An 18,262-nucleotide genomic window follows, 5' to 3' on the forward strand; every position below is an offset into this window, starting at 1 on the left:
TTGGAGACCAGCGCCCGGATTTCCTGTTCCGAGCGCTTTTCCTCCGCCAGCTACCTGTGCAGGTGCGGCTCGTGCTGGCCGGTTCGAACTTAACGGAACCCCGCGCCCCTGGCCGGAGAGGCGGACAAATTTTTTGTGGCCTGCGACACGCGGTCGGTGTACGGTGCTGCCGTAGTGGATCCCGGTGCGGCGGCTACAGCGCCCCCTGCTTCCCTCGTGGCCGCTGCTACGCCCCGCCCACTACCACCGCCACCACCACCACCACCGCCTGCACGGCCGACGCGGCAGCCACCACCGCAAACCTGGTGCTACTATCATGCCAGGTTCGGCCGCAAGGCTAGAGCGTGCCGCCCGCCGTGTTCTTTCGACGGGTCGGGAAACGACCGGGCCGGCGCTCACTTGCGGCCATGAGCGTCGGCCATTCCGGCAGCCTCCTGTTCATCACAGACACCTCGTTTGGTCGTCGTTTTCTGTGCGACACGGGAGTGCAGGTAAGCGTCCTCCCTGCCTCCGCGTCCGACAAGCAAGCCACGGGCCGGGCTGCCTTGCTCGCTGACAACGGAACACCCATCTGCACATTCAGGAAGCGTTGCCTCTCGCTGCGTTTCGGAGGGCAGCGCTTCAAATGGTCTTTCTTCACCGCCAGCGTGCCAATGGCTCTGCTCGGTGCGGACGTCCTTTGTGCGAATGCGCTGTTGGTGGATGTTAAGCGTCGACGCCTCGTCCAGGCCGAAACCTTCAGCTCGCTCGCTTGTTCGCTGAGCGGCTCGTTGAGCAGCTCGCTGAGCGGCTCACCGAGCGGCTTACCAAGCGGCTTGCTGAGCGGTTCCGTCCCGGCGAAGTTAGTCTGTACGCTTCCGGCAGCGGACGAGTTTACCCGCCTCCTCGCCAGTTTCCCGGCACTCACGCGGCCCACCTTTTCAGCGGTGGCCGTCAAACACGGGGTGGAGCACCATATCCCCACCGTCGGACCACCGGTCTATGCGCGGGCGCGCCGCCTCGGCCCCACGAAGCTCGCCGTGGCGAAAGCGGAGTTCGCCACGCTGGAGCGGCTGGGCATCGCACGGCGCTCCAACAGCGCATGGGCCTCTCCTCTGCACATTGTGCCCAAGCCTGGCCGCGGATGGCGGCCGTGCGGTGACTACCGCCGGCTCAACGACGCCACCACCCCCGACCGCTACCCGGTCCCGCATATTCCGGACTTTTCCGCCCGGTTGGCAAAAACGACCATTTTCTCCAAGGTGGACCTCATCCGGGGCTACCACCAGGTCCCCGTACAACCGGACGATGTACCAAAGACGGCCGTCATCACACCTTTCGGCCTCTTTGAGTTCTTGCGGATGCCCTTTGGGTTGAAAAATGCGGCCCAGGCGTTCCAGCTGCTCGTGGACAGCGTCTTGCGCGACTTGTCCTGCATCTACGTCTACCTGGACGACATCCTAGTCGCGAGCGCGTCCCGGGAGGAGCACCTGCTCCACCTCCGCACGCTCTTCGAACGCCTGGGCCAGCATGGTCTGATAATCAACCCCACGAAGTGCCGTTTCGGCATCACCGCCATCGACTTATTGGGGCACCGCATCACCAGGCACGGGGCCATCCCTTTACCGGCCAAGGTAGAGGCGGTCAGGAGTTTCCCGCGCCCCCGCACGGTCAAGGGGCTCCAGGAATTCCTGGGCATGGTGAATTTTTATCACCGCTTCGTGCCCCGCGTCGCCCAGCTCCTGCGCCCCCTGCACGAGGCCCTCCGGGGGGAAGCCGGGCAAAGGTGACATCGCCTGGACGGAGCAAATGGCCGCGGCGTTTGCGGGCGCAAAGCTGGCCTTGGCCAACGCCACCATGCTGGCGCACCCGGCACCCGATGCACCAATCGCCCTCACCACCGACGCGTCGGACTACGCGGTGGGTGCGGTGCACGAGCAGTGGGTGAGTGGTGCTTGGCAGCCGCCGGCGTTTTTTAGCCGGCAGCTCTGCCCGCACGAACGCCGGTACAGCACCTTCGACCGCGAGCTGCTCGGGCTCCACCTGGCGGTCCGACACTTCCGACATCTTCTCGAGGGCCGCCCGTTCACGGCCTTCGTCGATCACAAGCCCCTTGTTTTCGCGATGGCCAAGGTCGCCGAGCCATGGTCGGCCCAGCAGCAACGTCACCTCTCTGCCGTGTCCGAGTACACGACGGACATCCGTCACGTCGCGGGTAAGGACAACCCGGTGGCGGATTGCCTTTCCCGGTCCGTCGCACACACGGTCCACCTCGGGATCGACTATGCCCGGATGGCGGCGGACCAGACCGCCGACCCCAACGTCCAGGCCTTGCGGACCGCCATCATGGGCCTCCGCGTCACCGCGGTGCCGTTCGACGTCGCGGGCACTGCCCTCTTGTGCGACGTCTCCCTCGGCCGGCCTCGTCCCATCGTGCCCGCTGGCTGGCAGCGCCCGGTTTTTGACGCCATCCACGGCCTGTCCCACCCGGGCACGAAGGCCTCCCAGAAGCTCGTCGCGGCGGTTCGTCTGGCATGGCCTCAGGAAGAACGTCCGCGACTGGGCCAGGACGTGCCTCGCGTGCCAGCGTGCGAAAGTCCACCGCCACACCCCCCAAGCCCCGTTGGCCCCGTTTACGGTGCCCGAGCGTCGGTTCGACCACGTCCGCGTCGACTTTGTGGGACCTCTGCCCCCCTCGCGGGGTTTCACCCACCTCCTCACCATGGTGGACCACACCACCCGGTGTCCGGAGGCCGTGCCATTGGCGGCGACGGCTGCGGCTGACGTCACGCAAGCCTTCATCGCCACATGGGTTGCTCGGTTCGGCGCCCCCTCGGACATGTCGTCCGACCGCGGCCCCCAGTTCACCTCGGAGCTCTGGGGAGCAGTGGCGCAAGGGCTCGGCGTAAAGCTGCACCGCACCACGGCTTACCACCCCCAGGCCAACGGCCTGTGCGAGCGCTTCCATCGCTCAATGAAGGCCGCGCTTCGGGCCAGCCTCCGCGACGGCAGCTGGGCCAACAGGCTCCCCTGGGTCCTGCTAGGCCTCAGGACGGCGCCCAAGGACGACCTGCGCGCGCCCTCGGCGGAGCTGGTCTTCAGGCAACCACTGCGGGTACCGGGCGAAGTTATCCCCGACTCCACGGCCCCTTGGTCCGTGGCGCAGCAGCGCTCCACCCTTCAGGAGACCGCCAGGAGGTTCGCCCCGGTGCCGACGGCACACCACGGTTGCCCGTCCTCTCACGTCGCCCCGGAGCTTCGCACGGCGGAGTACATTTTTGTCAGGCACGACGCCCATCGGGCGCCGCTGCGGCCCCCGTACGACGGGCCCTTCCGCGTGCTGGAGACCGGGGACAAGCATTTCACCGTGGACATCGGCGGTACTCCGTCACGTGGATCTCTGTGGACCGCCTCAAGCCGGCCCACCTCGATCTGGACCACCCCCCGCAAGCAGCTCTGCCTCCGCGTCGAGGCCGCCCCCCGGCGGGCAGACCCCCGGCACCCCCCAGTCCCGCCGTCCCGCTACCCCCCAGCCTTGCACGCATCGCCAGAGGGCGTTTCGGCCGGGTCATCCGGCTTCCCCGCAAGCTCACCCTTCAGGTGTGCGGGAATTTTGGGGGGGGGCGCGTGTGGCGGACACAATGTCAGTGGGCAATAATTCCGCGCACCAGTGGGTGGCGCAAGTGTCCGGGCGTGGAAGCGCAGCTCGGGCCACGCCCGGAGCAAAGGCGTCACGAGGCGCAGGGTGGATCTGAGATACATGCCCCGTCTTTTGGCCGACCGGCCACGCCCGGGGGCTAGGCGTGGCCTCGGGACATATATGCGGGCTCGAAAGTCGAGCCCGCCCAGTGCTTACGTGCGAGCTGTTAATAAAGTATTTCAGTTTGTACAACGCGTTGTGGCCTACCTTCTTGGCAAACGAATTGTGTGTGCACAGCACCACACGCTACTGTATTAAGAAACCTGGGCTTAATTTGTCTGAAGCGGTCTGAAGATGAGGCATAACGCCTAAACCCTTTCCGTACCGTATTGTTGGAAGAGACGTAACGTCGATGCTTTTGATATTTGATGGTCATTTTAACAATCGGTTTGTTTGTGTTTCACACTGAATTAAAAACGTCAAGGTAGAGCATGGTGATTGTGATATATGACAGGTTTGACGATATGTTCGGCATGAACGTCATATAAATCAGAATGGCGGTGTGTGGAGAGTCAGCAGCCGCACCGCCGTAATGACATCAGACGTAATCACATCACCCTGTCATGTGACCAGATTCTCAGTTCTGATTGGTATACGTTTGAGGGGACATACATACATACATACATACATACATACATACATACATACATACATACACACATACATAAATACGGACGGACAAACTGTTCTAGACGGCTCTGCCCGATGGGCTACGCCTTAAAAACAATTATTCTTTGCCATTGAAAGATGGGGCCAAAAACTATAAACAATATAGCATGGGATTTCAAAAAGTTAGAGATGGATTATGACAAAACGTGGTTGATGAGTTGGGGAGGTGACAGGAACAAGCCGATTAGATTTTGCTTCAGGTCCGGATGCCGAACCAGCCTGTCAGTGGGATACAAAACATTTTCAGCCTAGTTTGTTTGTCTGTGAGCAGGACATCTCAAAAAGTTTTGGATGAAATTTGGTGGATGGGTTGTTCGGGTTAGTGATTACTAGATCAATTTTTTAAGTGATTCTTCACTATTGAGAGATGGTGTCAAAAACGTTATGTAGCGTGATAGTTGAAAAAGTTGTGGGCGGATTATGACAAAACTTTGTGGATGAGTTGGTTCGATGACAACAACAAGCTGATTCAATTGTGGTTCAGTTCCAGATCCAGATCCGGCCTATCAGTGGGATACAAAACGTAAACTGTTCAGCCTGGCCGATGTTTGCGCAGTACCGAGTGCCCTTCTAGTTACCCTGCGCTCGTGAAGCGAAAAGTGGGGTTAAGCATCCAGGTGCGTACGTGTGCCCTGTGCCATACATGTGCTGTGTGCCATGTCTGCATTTTAAAAATTCATTTCTGGGCAACCGTTGGTCCAATTGACACGAAATTTTACCATAGAAGCGCGTCCTCCTGTATAATTTTTTTATTCATAATTATGACATCATAGGTCACGTGGTACTGACGCCATCTTGGAAAAAAAAACATGGCTCATTGTCTACTCACCATGGGGATTAAGATATGTTGATGGTGATGTCATCGATGCTTTAATTATGACGTCATAATTCGACAAGTGCAACGCTTGATCTGATCAGTATGAATAAAACAAAAATTCCTCTGGAACTGTTAGTCCGATGGACACGAAATTTTCAGAATATGTGCGGCTCCTCCTGTATAATTTTTTTATGATAATTATAACGTCATAGGTCACGTGGTGCAGACGCCATCTTGGAAAAAAATCGAAAAAAGTTGCACCTCTATATCTCCGAAACCGCTCCGTGGAAAGAAGTGAAACAGGGCTCATTGTCAACTACTCCCCTTGGGGAATAAGATATGTTAATGATGATGTCATCGGTGCCTTCGTTATGACGTCATAATTCGACAAGTACAACACTTATCCAATCATTGTGAATTTTTTTTCTCAACAACTGTTGGTCTGATGGGCACAAAATTTTCACCATAGGAGCGCCTCCTCATGTAGAATATTTTAAAGATAACCGTGATGTCATAGGTCATGTGGTACAGGTGCCATCTTGGAAAAACCCAAAAATGTTGCACCTCTATATCTCCAAAACCGCTGCATGGAAAAAATTGAAACATGGCTCATTGTAAAGAACTCCATATGGGGAATAGGTGTTGTCAACGATGACGTCATTGGTGCCATAATTATGACGTCATAATTTGACAGGGACAATGCGTAGTCTGGTCAGTTTGAAATGTATTGAGCGTGATCTATGCAACAATTATATTAGAGAATATAAATTTATGATGTCATCGCTCACGTGGTCTGGCAGCCATATTGGATCAAAGGAAAAAAATGTTCAAAAACAGAAGAGTTGGCTCGCAACAAGTTGACTGCGCAGGGTAAGTATTCTATGAATACCATCTAGTTGTTACTGTTTCAGGCTCTTGGAGGTTGGAAAATGTACGACATGCAAGACCTTCACTTTAGAAAACATGAGCACTTTTTTTTCTAGTCGTTTCTAAACATTGCCCTTCGTGTTACTGGGATGAGAAATACATTGTCTTTGTCTCTTTCTTTGCTCCAGTTTATTTTCTCTTTATCTTCCCTTTCCTTTTTTTTGGTTTTTTTTTCTAGATTAGTTTCTACATTCTGCAATGGCCCACCATTCCTTTATTTCTGAGACAATGTTCTTCAAATTTAGAATTGAGGTATCTAAGTCCAACACTGACCTTAAGCACCTCAATTCTAAATTTGAAATCAAATTTTCCTGATTAGACTCCCACCCCACCCCCATTGCAATTTTAAGGGGTCAAAGGTGAAAGTAAATATTACACATTTTGCCTTTCCATCGAGACTAAATTCGGCACAAAGGTACTGTCAATTAATCCCTGTAAAGATGCGACCAAAAAAATCTTTTGATTTGAGTCGTTTTCAAGACTATACAGGGGTCCAAAGGGCAAGGTTTGTCACAAAAGTATGGTCTTACATGCCATGCCACTGCATTTCAACTATTCCAGAGAAGATGGGCAAAAAACCCCAAAAACCATATTGCGGCCCCTTCAGACAAAAGCAGGTGAACATTAATCTGGAGTTTAAATTTCTTAATTTTTGGAAATGTTTATTTGTTATTTCTCGTTAAGGTGAAATTGCACATTCGAGTGTTGTAGAAGCTTTTGTGCAAACTCGGTCTTGCTGACCTATTTATGGCCTGATCTGAACTTTAACCCATTTTACTGATTAGTAAACCCTGATTATGTTGTAGAGCGACAAGAACAAAGAATGACAATAGTACTGATGGTACTCCAAGCACAACACATTCTCCCCTTCCCATATTGAACGCAGGGTGCCAACGTTAGCTACACAATATATTCTACGAAATAAGTACACTTGGGTCTTTATGTGCTTTGGTATGCACTACCCCAGGGGTCTCCAAAATCCATCACAATCCATATGTCACAATGAGTACTGCACAATATTTATTTGATAAGTAATGCATATCTTGAATATTTTATTCACCTACAAAGATGCATATTCTTTTAATATGGTTGCTAGTGTTAAATTTGGTGCATCTATTAAGTCCTGAACACTCAGGTAAAATAAGTCCAACAAAATGTACTGTTTTAGAAAGCAACAATGTCTACATCATCAGCCGGTATGAGCAGATTATAGAGCATTCAGCACTTGAAGAAAGAAAACTTTCCCACCTATAATCTATTGCTGCAGGATATAAAAGTGCTGCCAAGACATGTCGTAATTTTTCTGTCAACGGGACTCAGTTAGGGAAGGAAGAAGCTCTATGCCATCAGCGAATTGGCAGGGTCTTTTTATTACATCCTTCAGTATTTAAGTCCAAAAATGGGAAGCATTTATTCAGGAAACTAAACCAAAGAAGCGAAGAGATTCACAGCACGCTTGCGATTGTGAAGCATGGCACCCTTAGGACAAAGGCAAACAAGAAAGAGCAATCAGAGCTTGCAAACCCTCGCCAGGATATGTTTTCAGTGGTTTTTAAGGCTTTTGTGTTTAATCAAATATGGCGGCCGAACCACGTGACACTGACCAATGACGTCATTTTTTTTTTCTACACCAATTTATTCCTAGATTATGCTTTAGAAATTTCATCTTGATCGGATGAAGTTTTGTACTTGTCAAATTATGACGTCATAATGGAGGCACCTATGACATCATCATTAACAGATATTATTCCACATGGAGAGTTCTTTACAATGAGCCATGTCTCAATTTTTTATATGCAGTGCTTTCGGAGATTATAGAGGTGCAAATGTTTTCGGTTTTTCCAAGATGGCGGCCGAACCACGTGACCTATGATGTCATAATTATCATGAAATTTTTTTTACAGGTGGAGTTCCATTTATGGTGAAAATTCCCTGTCAATTGGACAAACGGTTGCAGAGAAAATCATATTTATTCTGTGTGGACAAACAGACAAACAAACAAACAAACGGACTCAAATACAATACCCTCTCCTAAGGCGAGGGTAACAAACTTAGAACGGCACTCGGAAGAGCGCCTACCTCCACCAGGCTGAACAATTTACGTTTTGTATCCCACTGATAGGCTGGATCTGAATCCAGACCTGAATCAACATCGATTCGGCTTGTTCTCATCACCTACCCAACTCATCCACCAAGGTTTGTCATAATCCATGCACAACTTTTTGAACTATCATGCTATATTTCGTTTTGGCCATATCTCTCAATATAGTGTTGGAGTGTATGTCACTATATTGGGGCCCGTGGGCATTTTGTGAACATTTTGCTTTCTTTGTTGGGATTTGTTATTTAGACCTAGCTGAATAATTTAAAATAGGGCGCCAATTTTTTTATGCATATTTTCGACCATTTTTATGCAAATTAAAGATTACGTCATAATACCTATTGTATAGGACCATATGCTCCTGTTATTGTTCTTGAACACTTCATAGTTTTAAACATTTTAATGTTTCCTTTTGGTCGTTGTTATTTAGAATACGTTTAGCCACTAAAAAATAGTAATTGAAAGCAAATTGCCTAATTGTAGCCCTTTGTATGCAAATTGCATTTGATGTAATAAAACCCATTGGACAAGTTCATACATTAGCATCAATTGTTCTTTGAGTATTTAAACGTTTCAATAATTTTTGGGGTTTGAAGAGTACATCTTGCTTCTATCGAAGATAGAACAAATACTTTGATTATGCAAATTACGTTTGGGATAGGAATGTACATTTGAACAATCTACTAGTTTGTACCCATACCTGCGTTTATAAGTTAAATGTGGAGATCTCCATCGTTGCTCTCGTCTTCATCGCCAGCATTCCTCAATAGTTCGTTTCTGTTCTCACAGTTTTTTTCACAAGCGATGCAGGTATCTGTACATTTCAGATTATGTTTCTTGCAAGAACAACTCAAGGTGACGTAGTTTCCTTTGCATCCGCATCTCACAAGCTCCAACACTGCCTTAGGCGCTGGCAAAAGTTTCGTTGGAACTGGGAGAAGTCTATCACCATCTAGGCACCATCCATGAGAGGTTGGGTCAGGAAGACTTGGACGTGGGTTACGACATTGTTTCCACACCAATGCAACATAGTTAGCTCTGTTAATCGTTTCTATTAGAGCGGCCTTTGTTGGGGGTAGTTTTTCATCAGTATACTGTCTCTTGCTGAAGAGATACCAGCGCATGTCTTTCACTGAAGAAATTGGTGTTCCAGGCACATAGAGTTGACATATGTAACGTTCGAGTAGGCTGATGTCATCTTCCTGGAGATTCTGCGCATTTCCGAGATTACCCAGTGCCTGTACTATACTATCATCGGCCTTCTGCAGTGCATTCCACCATGATATTTTGGATCTCCCGCAGAATGTTCCTATTTGATCGCACCCACTAAGGGCATGGAATCCCGGAAGTGCTGAAGCCTGCCCTTCTCCTAGAGCATTGTATATTAGTCCTAGATTGATGACACGTCACTTACTACCGGTTCCAGCAATCATAGTTGTGTCATCACATAAGTCTGGGTAGCACCATAAGGCTAGAACTAACACGTCCGTGTCTGGACTTTGGATGCAAATCGACGTGGCACCTCTCCGGGTTGCATCAAGTGCATGGAGCAGCATCTGCGTATCTGCCTCCTCTTGAGTGCAGTGTAGGTTATCCACTGAGAGCTTATTGGACCTGCATTCATCTTTCAGGGTTATAACATATATCATGTCAGATTGTTGATGACGCTTGAGGATGTGAGATGCCAAGTAATGAGCCAGGTTCTGCTTGCTGTCCTGATTGCTGAGAAGCTGCTGCAGTGTGACCTTTTCAATAACAGCGTCATCGGATATGTTGTAGGCAATACTTCTGCGGTTTCCTTGACGAGCCTTGCGTGTCCTTTCCTTGAGCGAATTTTCCACGTCATAACGGTCAAACACAATATGAACCTCATCAACGTCATTGCTCTTATGTTCCAGGACATGCAAAAAATGTTCAGCAAGATCAAGGGCTGTTCTCACCCAAGTGGGCTTTCCCATAGATTGAACTATAGCCATGGCATCGATGATTGTAACTCGATTAGACATGTGCTGCTCGTAGGCCTGGATGTCAGGTTTTTGGTTTGGAGGTAGACCTTCCAAAATTGTCATAAGCTTGCTTTTGGCATGACATGATCGCAGGTTTCCGTCTAGTGTGAAGAGTGAGCGAGGAGACACGGCAAACTCAAATTCACCTATGCTCTGCCTCAGGTCAATTTCAGGTCGGGACAATATCACCACCAGGAAACGTGCAAAAAGTGCTCTGTCATCCTTCATGGCTGAGACACTGGCAGTTGCACTACTCTTCTTGGCCTTTCTAGCAACTGTCCACGTCTGTAGGTTTACTTTCTTCATTGGGCTCCAAATATTGATCGTTCTGTCAACAAGCCGCTCTCTAACGAATTTCAGAAATAACTCTTGCCCAATGATATCTGCTCGCGTCAACGCTTCTTTGACTCGCGAATCTGGCATGATTGCTTTGGTGATGATGTTTACAAGCTCCTCATCTGCTACCAGGAAAGGGTTATTGATGGTGAAGATAGTCTATTAATGTTTTGCTTCTAGTTCTTTGGTGAACAAAGATGCCAGTTCCAACTTGGACAGGGTACTCCTGCCGATGGCGAAATGAAGCTTCTTGTCCTGTTGAATCTGGCCGGTAGCGCACCTGTCTGTCAGATTTTGCTTCATACATAATATGTTGTGCTATCGTTGATGCTTTCTGATTTGCGTAATTTCTGCACTTTTCAGTTGGGAGCTCAGTTGCCACGCCTCTCGTAATCCATTGGAGAAATGTAAGAAGCCTTGTAGGAATGTTTGCACTTAAATCTGACCCTAGTGTGCCATCAAAAGACCAACGTGGGGCATCAAGAATGTCCTTTCGCAGAACTTTGGCACAGTTGAAGATCATTTTCATGTCATCGTTGATATTGGATTCACAGAGAGCTGCTTCAATTGCGGCTATCTTAGCTGCACTGAAACAGAAGCGATCTGACTCATTTCAACGTGTGGCAGGGATAAAGTCAATGCCCTCAATATTTTCTGTGAGCAAACGTCGCGTGCTTTTACGACTAGGCGTAATCTCGCAGTTATGTTCTTCTAAGATCGTCAGGTAAGCTGTATGCACAGCATCCATCGACAGTATCTTACTCTTTTCAAGCAAATCTCGTATGATATCAAGATATTCCACCTTGGCAGCAACCTCTTTCTCATTTATCGACTGTTTCTTAGAGGCGGTACTAGAACTTGAACATCCAGAACCGTGAGCAACGTGACTTTGCCAGCAAATTCGATGATATTTCACATCTATGGAGAGTGCATCTTCGGAATGAATAGCACTACTTAGGTACACTTTGTAGATATCTTTGTCACAATTTTTCACGTAATCATGAAGCTGCTTTCCACGGCTTGCACTCTGTATAGCATGGACAGGTTCTTTCTCTTTATGCGTTTGACAAAAAAGCATAGATTCTTGTCATATCTAGCAGTGAACGAACGGGAAGGGCGCTGTTTATATGAAGATCTTGCAGGCTCAAATTCTTGAGGGGATGACGAAGTCGATGGCCGCCCTGATGTCCGCAATAGTACGTTGACGTTCTTGGAAGTGAGTGCTTCTTGATATCTTATTTTGGCCCTGGAAAGTTTCTGTAAATTCACAAGATCTTTTCTACAACTGACATGATAAGTTGCACCGTCACGTTTTAGCGTATCCTCAGTGGCATTTTCCAACCGTTTACTTGCTTCATGGAAGACAATTTCACCATATTTTGCTCGGTCTGTCACATAGTGAAGAATGTTCTTTAAAGTTCCTTTATCAGGTTCCTTCACAAGCCGCTCACTAGATATTTTCTGACATATTATACACATACTGTAGTCGTTTAAAAGTTATATCCGTGGTCGTTTCACAGGAGGACTCTCCATGGTTGAATCTCACAGTAGTAATGGTTTGCTTGGGCGTGCCTTTTATTTCTTAATTGTTCAATAGTCTTGAGATACCTGAAAGAAAGCATAAAGATTGACATCACATTTTAGGTATTGCATTTGAGTCATAGACTGTTACAACATTAGAAACATGAGTTGTTTTTGTAGTGATCTAACAATAATAAAGTGCTATTCAGATTTGTTAATTGTTGTGACGAAAGACCAATTCACTTATAATTATATAATAGTAATAACAGTACAAAATAAAAATCTGAGGCAAGTTTGATACATTTTCACTCGTATTAGGAGCGAAATAACTGAATACATACCATTGTCAAATTTTGGGGGCATGCCAGGGCACAGTAATTTTTCAGGCACAGTACCCTTATAGACCTACAATGAGCAGAACAATCCACAAGTATCAGCTGTTCAAATGATGAACAAGAACCAGGAATTTGTATGACCAGAGCATGGTGGTGAGTTGAACCGCGCTCCTCCCATAGACCTATACGTGTGCAACGCGTACCCTTATTTACGTAGTTAATTATTCAGCGCAATACGATTCGGATACCTGTTTACTTTGCGAGAAATGACGTCATAATTCATTTGCATAAAAACACACTAAAACCCGCTGAAAAAAATTGGCGCCCTATTTCATTTGTTTTCTAACATCCTAAACTACAATTTCCAGCCAAGAAAATAAAATGTTCACAAAATGCCCACGGGAAAACAAATGCTCCAACACTAATAGTTAAACTTTAGAATCACTTAAAAAAAAAAATTCTCGTATCCGGATCCGGAAGTTCACAAAAATCAAAGCAATTCATCTTTGTCACACACCCAACCTGTCCATCAAGTTTCATCCGAATCTGTCCATAACTTTTTGAGATATCCTGCTCACAGACAGATAAACAGGGGTGAAAATATAACCTCTGTCCTTCGGTGGTGGAGGTAATAATGCGTGATCTTGTGGGGTTATCCAACGATTGACTGAGCATGGAGTGCAACAATCAGCAGCTCAAACTTGACAATCCACATTTTCCTCTTTGTTCTTTTAATTCAATTTTTGCTGTTCGGATAGCCGAGACGTAGAGGTATGTGTACTCGCCATTGAACTTAATCCTGGGTTTGAATCTCGACGCAGCTATCAACTGTCACCTAGAGTTTTGCATCTAGTGTGGTGCACCAATGTGTGCGCTATCCATCAAAAGGACATTAATATGGAAGACCCTTTTTTCAACATTGGCCGTTGGTGAATGGTAGATATCCAACGGTCTCTTTCATGAAGAGTAGGCCTGTTATAGCCGGCACCCTGGCTAAATTCCAAACTCCTGCCCCCATCCCGAAGATGAGCAGAGTCATGACCCAGTCTTTGTACTGAGCCTTTATAAAACAATATATTTCATTGTTGGGCCTATGGATAATTTGCAGCTATGGAGCAAAAGGGATTAATTGCATTTTATTTAACATGTTCATCTTGTCAAGTTCATCTTTTTGGCTGAGATAATGTCTTGTTAAGAGTCTATTCTATTGTTTTCTCTAAGAATTCAGATGATCCTCATATCACCACCTATACTGTCAGTTTAATTGCAGGTATGGAATTGGTCAATGGTGTATTGCGTTCACCAAGTTGTCATTTTTCTTGATTGAATAGTCTGGAACTGTGAAGGTTTAAAATCTGATTGCATGTCTTAGTTCGATCAGCTCAAGTCATGCAAGCGTATTTTTCTGTAAAGAATGGAAGATCAAGTATGTTCTGTTAACCACCCTTGCTAATACATGACGTTGAATAAACAAATTGCCAATAATGGAATAAATGATTTCTCAAAAGAAAATGCTCTCAAGTGAATGTTTTTAAAGCCTATTGAAGGACATGTTAATCTATGTAAGCCTTGTGCCTACCAAGATCACATGTTTTCATAATACTGAGCCTGTACATAAGTTTCTGAAGGGGAAGAATATTAACACACAAACATTAATGTATGACATTGGGTTCAAACCTGTGTTTTCTGAGTATTCAACTTCGGAGAACAATCAGCATCAGGGTACCCAGATAAATGATTCTGGAAATATGTGATTAGTTTTCAAAGCAACTCAGACATTATTAATATATGCATTTTATTTTCATTTGCAAAAAGCCCTTTTTGTAGATACCAAATTGAGCATCATGGAAGAGCGAGTTAATACAAAGTGTAAAAAGGTAGTGCAGTGATGTGGTTGGAAGTGGAAACATGGAGGCAGTGGCTGGGCCCGGCTGGAAAGTATAGGGCGGTGGCATGGCTGGGAGGGGAAGGGCGGAGGCATGGCTGGGAGGGGAAGCTTGCAGGTACATCTGGGAGGGGTAGTGTTGAGGCATGGCTCAGAGGGCAGCATGGAGGAACACCTGGGGGGCAGCGTGTAGGCATGGCTGGGAGGGTCAGCATGCAGGCATGGCTGGGTGGAGCAATACACAAGCATGGCTGGGAGGGGCAGTGCAGAGGCACGGCAATAAGGGAGCAGCGAGGAGGAACGGCTCTGAGGGGCATCGCGGAGGTACGGCTCTGAGGTGAATCGTGGAGGCACGGCTGTGAGGGGCATCGTGGAGGAATGGCTGGGAGGGGCAGCACGGAGGTACGGCTGGGAATGGGCAGCTCTGAGGCATGGCTGGTAGGGTCAGTGTGCAGGTATGGCTTGGAGGTGCAGCACGGCTGGGAGGGGCAGTGCGGATGCACAGCTGGGAGGAGCAATGAGGATGCACGGCTGGGAGGGGCAGCACTTGGAATTTAGACGATTTTCAAAAAAGAACCCCCAATTCCCTCCACCCAAAAATTATAATCTATACCTGTCCCGTTGTCTGTCCCTTTCCTATCTCATTTCTCGCCGCTTTGTGCATCCTCATCAAACGTTTTAGAGATAATTCACAATATCTTGCAAGTCCACTTGCAGCATTTAAATTCCTCCTTTTATTCTGTTCGGTTCAGTCAAAACGACTTTTGCCAAAGCATTCACCATACCAGATGACGTCGCTGCATTCCAATGGATGGAGTGTCAAGCCCAGGATTATGAGATTGTTGTTGTCTCCATTTATTCCACTCTTCAAGTGATTGTTGTTATGTGGTGCTCTTGTCATATTAAATGCCATTCCATCCCATCACCCATCCTTGACTGGTATATTTCATAGTAGTGTATATTACTATATATATATATATATATAGATATATTTCAATACAATTCTGAGTTTGCCTTTTGCCACTAGTACTTGGGCAATTATTACTGGAACATATTCCTGTTTCCTGATTATTTTTTTTCCACAATTTGTTTTCCACCAGCTGATGTTGCCATGGATTCACTCCTGGAACTAAATGATGAAGCTCGATTAACTATGTTTGCTGAAACAAAATCTGCACTTGCACAGGATACCGGAAATGGTATTTCAGTTCCAACACCCTCCCTTGGTGCGCACTGTGTGCGAGAACCAATTGATGTCACCGACTCTCCAAAACAAAATCACAGGAATGATTATAAAATGGACATTCATCAGGCTGGCATGGGGGGCAGCAGTACTTGTGGAGACACAATGGATACTTTTTACCCTAAAAACAAGCAGTCTCAAAATTCTCAAGCATTTTCTTTCCCGACTGGTGATGTCATGCCGAAACAGCCACAGGGAGATGCCCATCGTCTTGAAAGGCTTTCGTATACAACTTTTATCCCTGGAAATGTATCACATGGGCAAGATATGTACTCTTCACATTTTACTGCATTAAATGACAGAAACCTGGGCACAAAATACTATCAAAACGGATTCAACAATTGGCATCCATTCTTAGAAAACGTGACACAAAGTGATTTTTATAGGAATAATCGTGTCGGTAGCTTTGTCACCTCTGATTATAAAACTTGTGATGCTGGTTGCATGGACGAGCTGATTATAGAGGATCCTAAAGGCACTGTCAACAACAAATGTGCTGCCACTGCAAAAGCTCCTTCACTTGTTTTACCAAACATTATTGGTGCTGAGAAGAGCGAGATTGAGTGTTCAGGTTCCACAAATGCTCCACAAGTTCTGTGTAAAGATGGTGAGCAGAGCAAAGCAGACATAACTATAAATCCCCCAGTCGTTGCAATAGAGACTCATAATGCCAAACTGAATTTGTATAATGCCACACTCAGTTCGTCAGGAGATTATTTTCAGGCTTCCAACACCTTTACCTTAGAGGATCCACGTGGCCATACAGGTATGCCACACGTCTCACTAATGCCAACTTGGAGAAGCTGGCAGAGTGCCCCACCTTCAGCAATTGGTGATTGCTCAGGCATTCGTCCCTACACCTTGAAAACACCTTGGCAGCAGGCACCATGGGCTGGAAAGTTTGGCCAGCACACCGAAAGGCAATATGGTCCAAAGGCAACATGGCCAACATTCATTGTGCCCAAAGTACCAGTTTGTGCCAAGGAATCTGCCAGCCTGAACTGGAGGTTGCAGCAGCCCAGCACTGTTGCCAAAATACCAATAGTCAGAGGGCACAAGGTGCTCATTTTGCTTCGAGGTTTACCAGGCTCTGGGAAGTCAACACTGGCCAGGTCAGAATGGACGATTCTACTTATTTGAGTTGCTATCTTTTTATGTAAAGCTTTATAACTGAAAAGTGTAACTGTTTTAACCTGTTGATAAACGTTGTTTTACTTCTCAGGAAGATGAGAACGGAGAATAAAGATGCAGTAGTATTAAGCACTGATGATTATTTTGTGCGAGGCGGAATATATTCCTACAACCCGGATCTTCTCTCTGAGTCTCATGAATGGAATCACAAAAGAGGTAATGAAATGTGAATCCTGATCGCTTTTTGACTAAGTACTTCTTGGCATCTATAATATATAATTACTTGCCTTCCCTTTGAGATAAAATGTAAAAGTATTTATTTATTAGCCACTGATATTGCAACAATGCACCTTTCAAAAACGCATGATGTCATGGATATAAATTGTGTGGTTACTCTTTACTGCAGCAAGTTTGGACTACATCCACCTGCCAGTTAAAATCAATCGATTAAAGAACCTTGGGTTTTGTGATGTTGAGTTTTATGTGAAAGAGTCACTTCTCACTCTTCATGGAATTGTTTTTTTGTTTTTTTTACTTATCACCATTATATTTTGTGTTTTGCTTATCAATTGATGGAATTTCTTCCTTGATCGCAGATCAGAAAATAGTCCAATTTGGAAATAAACAGACAAGTTCAGTTACTCATTTCGTCAATCACATTTCGACCATATTTCGAGAGTGAATATCGATGATGATGATGATGATGCTATTATTGACGCTATTAACAAGTATAATATGTCATATTTCTATGATTTTTGATCTAATTATGGAATACCGTGTCTCAAATAAATTCAGAAGCACACTCGCATGGTTCCCGCATCATCTCCCTCTGCTCAACAAGAGCTAGTTCTTGCTAGAACAGGAGCTAGTTCTGAAAGAAGGTTAATCACTCCCAACAAAGCTTTATCAATTTGGTTTGGTTGTGTCTCATTGAGTGTGCTGTGAGATCAATGAGGCAGTGGCATTGCAAGGATATCTTGCTGTTCGTTATATGGAGGTAACAGCTGTTTTGGCCCTTTGCCAAAAAACCCAAATACGAGTAACTAATATGACATGCTTCAAACTGCCATATGCCAGCGAGTTTCCTGTATCTTGAATGATGTGCCTTAAAAGTTCAGAACTTTTGGCATAAGCTTTGTAGACGGGGTAACGTCCCACAAATGTGGCCTTGTTACAGTGTCTTGATCTACATCCTGGTTCACAAATTTCATGCAATTATGTGCCCAAAATTGGTTTAAACATTGCACACTTTGATTTAGCGAACAAGGCCATATGGGCTTTGCCCCTTAAGCTCGAATAGCGATGTATGTTATATATATATATACTGTATATATATATATATATATATATATATATATATATATATATATATATATATATATATATATATATATATATATATATATATATATATGTATATACATACATACATACATACATATATATATATATATATATATATATATATATATATATATATATATATCCAAATATATGTGCAGTTCTCCAGCTTTCAATGAGCGCAAGTAATGACGTCACTGCCATGTACATACGCTCTGCCTGTCAAGCTCTCAAGAGAACCCTCTGACAGAGCAGAATTTTGATCTTAGTT

At 46.2% G+C, this 18,262-nt stretch overlaps 1 protein-coding gene across 4 annotated transcripts in view; it reads left to right on the forward strand.

Moving 5' to 3' along the window:
• N4BP2 (NEDD4 binding protein 2) overlaps positions 1-18,262 on the forward strand; it is a 67,325-nt gene that overhangs the window by 9,139 nt on the left and 39,924 nt on the right. For all 4 annotated transcript variants that reach the window (XM_068113946.2, XM_068113947.2, XM_068113948.2 and 1 more), the window contains exons 2-3: positions 15,377-16,631; positions 16,742-16,866. In XM_068113946.2, the coding sequence (XP_067970047.2) occupies positions 15,377-16,631; positions 16,742-16,866 (1,380 nt within the window). The remainder of the gene's footprint in view (positions 1-15,376; positions 16,632-16,741; positions 16,867-18,262) is intronic.

The sequence above is a fragment of the Myxine glutinosa genome, chromosome 4 (genome assembly GCF_964187855.1).
Source record: "Myxine glutinosa chromosome 4, kmMyxGlut1.1, whole genome shotgun sequence".
Lineage (NCBI taxonomy): Eukaryota > Metazoa > Chordata > Myxini > Myxiniformes > Myxinidae > Myxine > Myxine glutinosa.